Here is a 5,395-nt window from a genome sequence, read left to right as displayed (position 1 = left end):
GCAGGGTGACGGTTGGTCTTGTGTTGATTCAAATGCTTTAAGTGTGACATAGAGAGTGAACCCAGGACTCAAAATGGTAAATTGTAGAGATACACCAATATGGAAATGTTAGGGCCAATACATTATTATCTGTTTATTGGAGCTGATTACCAGACCCAGCATTACGGGCGGACTCATGGGGTCCAGGCCCTCCCATCCAGGGATAGGGCTCCCCAAAGAGGAATTATTATTGTTATTATCATATATATATATATATATATATATATATATATATAATCAGATATATTCTCTTGGTTGTGATATATTATTATCATTATTGTTGTTATTTGATGTGCTTTATAAGTGTTAGTATTCAACTATATTATATGAAATATCCCGTACAATATTCAGTGTGTGTATGATAAATGGACATTCTCTCTCACACACACACACACACACACACACACACACACACACACACACACACACACACACACACACACACACACACACACACACACAGTGTTGCCAACAGTGTTGCCAATTCAAAATCTGAATTTAATTAATTAATTAATAAACAATTGCTTTTTCAGGCAAACATTTAGATTCATGAAGCCTACTTTGCATATAAATCAGGTGTACGGGTGTCAAACTCATGCGTCTGTTGCCAAACTCTGCGTCTATGCTGTTGGTAACTTGCAACAAGAAGGAAACATTCTTTGTTTCTGTAAGAAAAATTGTTTAGTCTGGAAAGTGTGGTTCACAATGATTACACTAATTAAGGCAAGCAGAAGAAGTTTCATACAGGAAAAAGTACTTTAAAATATTTTTCCTAGGTTTTCAAACTTTGAAACGGGTCAATTTGAACATAACAGGAGGGTTAATCCAGGATAGTGCAGAGCAATATGTTAGCTAGCTGCTGAGTCTCATTCATTTCACAGCATGTCAAACGCATGTTAAGGCTTGCAAGCGAGTGGTGGTTGTTTCAAGAACTCAAGACAAGTCTTCTGTGACCTCAAATCAAAGGATGGGATTTTTAGGTATCTAAACTCAAATCACAGGATCAGTCAAATGCTGTTCCAAGTCATTTAATGCATGGGAATATGAAATTGATTTGTGTGGGGATTTTATTTCTTGTCAGGGAAGAGAGTTTAAGCCTATACTCTAGAGCTCCAATTTGAAATGTTTCACATTAATAATGTGTGAGTAATCATTCTCTGCATGGGTGTCCTGAGGCTTCAGTGATGCTGTAGCCTTTAGGCCCCAGCCAAATCAGGGTATAAAACAGGGAACGTTCTTTCTGAGGCCACAGAGCAAACAGTATACCACTTGGCATATGTCATTGTATCCTGCAGTATCTTTCACTGAAAGTAGAGTTAAGAGCCAGAATGGAGTATCAAAATGCTTCAGAGAGGAATGAAGGAGTTGACCGGAACCTGAACGTATGCAAACATACTAGTTTGTGCGGAGATAAGAAGGACTCCAAGGACGCTGCAGATGCAAAACATCTGTCTCACACAGAGAAGGCTTATACCACCATACTGAGGGAGCTTGGAGAGGATGTCGACCGGGAGGGACTTCTACGTACACCACTACGTGCAGCCAAAGCCATGCAGTTCCTCACTAAAGGCTACAAAGAAACAACTCAGGGTGAGGATGGATTTCTTTTCTTTATCGTGTTGAAAACAAAACTTTTAGTGGTGCAAACTTGATTCAAATCCCAATACTTGAGCATGTAAAGACTTTCCATCTTGGTTTTGAAGACAATAGTAAGGCTATGTTGACAGGACTGTGGTTGCTCTACAGCTCCACCATTTCTTAAAGGCATATCCTTTACGTGGTTCTTACTAATGCATAAAATTACCTCCTCCACTTTTGAATTCATCCTTTGCTCCTGTATGACTACTGAACATAAAGCTAACATCTGATCCACAGATATCTTGAATGATGCAATCTTTGATGAAAACCACGAGGAGATAGTGATCGTGAAGGATATCGAGCTGTTCTCGCTCTGTGAACATCACCTGGTGCCCTTCTTTGGCAAAGTAACTATTCAGTGTCCCCAAAACATGTATTTATTAGATAATTCAAAACAGATATTCATATTAAATGAAGTTTTACTGGCTTGTTGTTCTGATCTTATATATGGAGGGGGCTTTAATATATATTGCATATCTTATACATAAACGATACTTTGTTTAAATATTCCAGGCTCACATTGCATACCTCCCAAACAAGAAAGTGGTCGGCCTCAGTAAGCTTGCTAGGTAGGTGATTAACGCACAGGCACACGCACACGCACACGCACACGTACACGCAGTAACATACCAACATCTCTTCCACTCTCCTTTTTTCCAGAATCGTTGAGATCTACAGCAGGCGACTTCAAGGTGAAATGAACTGCTGTAATACTGTAGACACATATCTTCCGTTGTAATGCTATTCATCTTTTTTTGCGTTTGTGTGTGATCTAATGTGCTACTTTCTCTACAGTTCAGGAACGCCTCACCAAGCAGATCGCTTCAGCCATCTCTGAGGCGTTGGAGCCTGCTGGAGTAGCAGTGGTGATTGAGGCTGTGTGAGTGTTTAGCTTTTGTTTCATCCATATTAAATTCTAATTAGAGCTCCATCTCTTTTGGACGAACCAATAAGTGTATTTTACTTTCATGGCTAATTTGATTTTGTTGGTAACATGCGCTAGCAAGATGCCAAACGATGGTGAGACTAAGATGATCGTTTGGACAGCAGCTAGATTTATGACTTCTTAACTCTCCTTTCTGATATCGCCATCAATTTTGTCAAAATCATCATCACGGTAATTTGGCTCCTCAATGGTGGAATGAGCTCCCCATTGACATCAGGACAGCAGAAAGTCTCTATATCTTTCGCAGCAAACTAAAAACACATCTTTTCCGACTATACCTTGAATAAATAAAGTATCACTTTAGTATCACTTAAATGGCACTTACTTATAGCACTTTGTAGTTTGGCTTTCTTGAAAAAATTGTACTTGATTATTGTTGTTTTGAGTTTGTACTCATGGTTGATTGCACTTATTGTAAATCGCTTTGGATAAAAGTGCCAGCTAAATGAAATGTAATTTAATTTAAACATCTTCTTTTGTGTATTTCAGCCATATGTGCATGGTGATGAGAGGTGTGCAGAAGATGAACGCCAGCACTGTTACAAGTGTCATGCTGGGAAACTTTCACGACGATCCCACGACCAGGAAGGAGTTCCTTGACCTCACACTTAGGAAGTGAAAAGTTCTTCATCTCTGCCAGTTTTACTTTCAGTGAATTACTGTCTTACGTTGGTGGTGACCTTGCTCGAGATGATACTTCTTAATGCACTTATCCCGTATACTGTCACATACGAGTAGGGCTGTCACAATCATGAATTTTATTTTTGAAATTCATTGTCAAACAAATAAATGCAATTAATGATTGAATTGTCTGTTTGTGTTTATTGTATGCCTCACAGCAATGCTGTTGTGTTTGGTTTTTCAAATCCATGTTCAATGGCTGCTCATAGAAATTATGAGATCTTTGGCAAAGAAGTGTCAATTAGTCTTTAAATAGTTTGCTGAAACAATGTTTCACCTCTCACTCTGCTGCACTTGGATTTATTTTAAATAACTTGTTCTAAAGCAGTTGTGTAGGTGGACTAAGGGAACAAAAAAATAGTTGTTTAAGACAGTAAATACATGTAGAAAGAGGCTGGAATTTATTTTCAAAAGTGAATATGCCAAACGGAAACACAAAGCCTGTGTTTCCGTTCCTGCTACAGCTTCCAGACCGTGGGGGACTCAGTTTGGCCTCCAGGGTGGAAATTGATGCACACTTCAGAGTTAAACATACATTACTAATAGACAAGTTTACGTTACTCTGACATCTGTGTTCATGATATCCTTTAAGAGACTGGTGTTGACCAGCCTGAAGGACAACACAGTACCCCTGTAGTTTTCCTCCTTGGCAAACAGGTCCGTGACAGTCAACATGGGAATGCACGACATCCTGCAACACCTTGACTCTGTAGGGACTACGCAAGGATCCTGTTTCTGGACTTGAGCTCAGCATTCAACACCATCATCCTAGACGTACTCCGCACCAAACTCACCCGGGTAACTGTCACAGCCTCCACCTGTCATATGATCAATTACTTGCTGACAGAGGCAGCAGGGGAGGCTTGGGGAAATCCCATCCAGCACCTAGACCATCGGCCAGCAAAGAGGACAGAAACAGAATACAGCAGAGAGGACATCATCTGTGCCAGCCATCCAGGATTTATACAGCTCCAGATTCAGGAAGCATCACTGCAGACCCTTCACAACCGGGACACAACCTGTTCCAACTTCTACCCTCTGGGAGGCGCTACAGAACACTGTCCGCTCGAGCAACCAAACATAAGCACAGTTTCTTATCACTCTGATGAACACCTAACATCAATCATATACAGTCAATACTCCTGTAACACCAGCATATCCACTGCTGCCTTTATGGATTAGAATTTTAGATTTGTAATGCACAATTTGTTTTGAATATGTACGATTCATGCACATATTGTACATCTTTACATACTATAGATATATAGTACAGTAAATAGATACTGTACATAATCATCCAGTCTATGTAGCCATTCAGTATTTATTTACATTTTTTTTATATTTGTTTACAACTTCCAGAACACTTACAAATGTATTATTATTATTTTATTTCTGGTCAGCGAGACAGTCCTGTCCATTCTTTACCTTTATCTGCCCAGCTTTGCTGTCCTTGTCCCTTGCTGTCATAACTTTTTCTGTGTAAGTACATTATAAAATAGGTAAAAAAATGGAGTTGAATCCCTTGTATGTGCATGCATATTTGTCCAATTGAAGCTGATTCTGAATCTTTACTCTTAATTTCTTCTCTGCTCCGATTTCCGAAAGCTGTCTGCTATCAGTGCATCCACTGTCACCGTCTCTCTCCCTCTCGCTCAACCACACACACACACGGAGCTATTGCTAAAAAGGATCCAAGCAACTCTTATAATATCATGTCTCCATCCAAACATTTTAATGCAAATGATCCCATTAGACAACTCCAGCATAACTTTCCCCACAGCTGTCAAACACACTGCTGCACCTGCAGGGGAGACTCTCCGCAATACATCATCATAAGTCATCATCTTGCAACAAATATGGTCTCATATGAGCTGAAACAGGCTGGCGTTTTCTACACATTTTTAAACACATACATATACATAACGCTATTCTTATTTGCTAATTCTTATTCTTAAAAGGACAATGTTTGTTATTCTAGATGGTATTTCATGCTCTTCATGCTATCATGCAATGACAGTAGTGGTAGAACAAATCATGAATTGCACTGAGATCCTACAGTATTTAATTTTTGCAAAGGATCATAGTTTGATG

General features: G+C 39.4%; 1 protein-coding gene across 1 annotated transcript; it reads left to right on the top strand.

The window, feature by feature from the left end:
* Positions 1 to 1,367: 1,367 nt before the first annotated feature.
* On the top strand, positions 1,368 to 3,242 carry LOC306739565 (GTP cyclohydrolase 1 2-like; the record flags this gene model as incomplete). Its single annotated transcript, XM_079221585.1, has 6 exons — positions 1,368 to 1,629; positions 1,915 to 2,024; positions 2,191 to 2,246; positions 2,338 to 2,369; positions 2,473 to 2,557; positions 3,113 to 3,242. The coding sequence occupies 6 exons, from the start codon at positions 1,368 to 1,370 to the stop codon at positions 3,240 to 3,242; spliced, it is 675 nt and encodes a 224-aa protein (XP_079077711.1).
* Positions 3,243 to 5,395: the final 2,153 nt, after the last annotated feature.

Source organism: Taurulus bubalis, assembly GCF_910589615.1.
Source record: "Taurulus bubalis genome assembly, chromosome: 7".
In the NCBI taxonomy this organism is placed as follows: domain Eukaryota; kingdom Metazoa; phylum Chordata; class Actinopteri; order Perciformes; family Cottidae; genus Taurulus; species Taurulus bubalis.
Note: the sequence above shows the minus strand (reverse complement) of the source record. Positions and strands in the feature narration are given on the sequence as shown.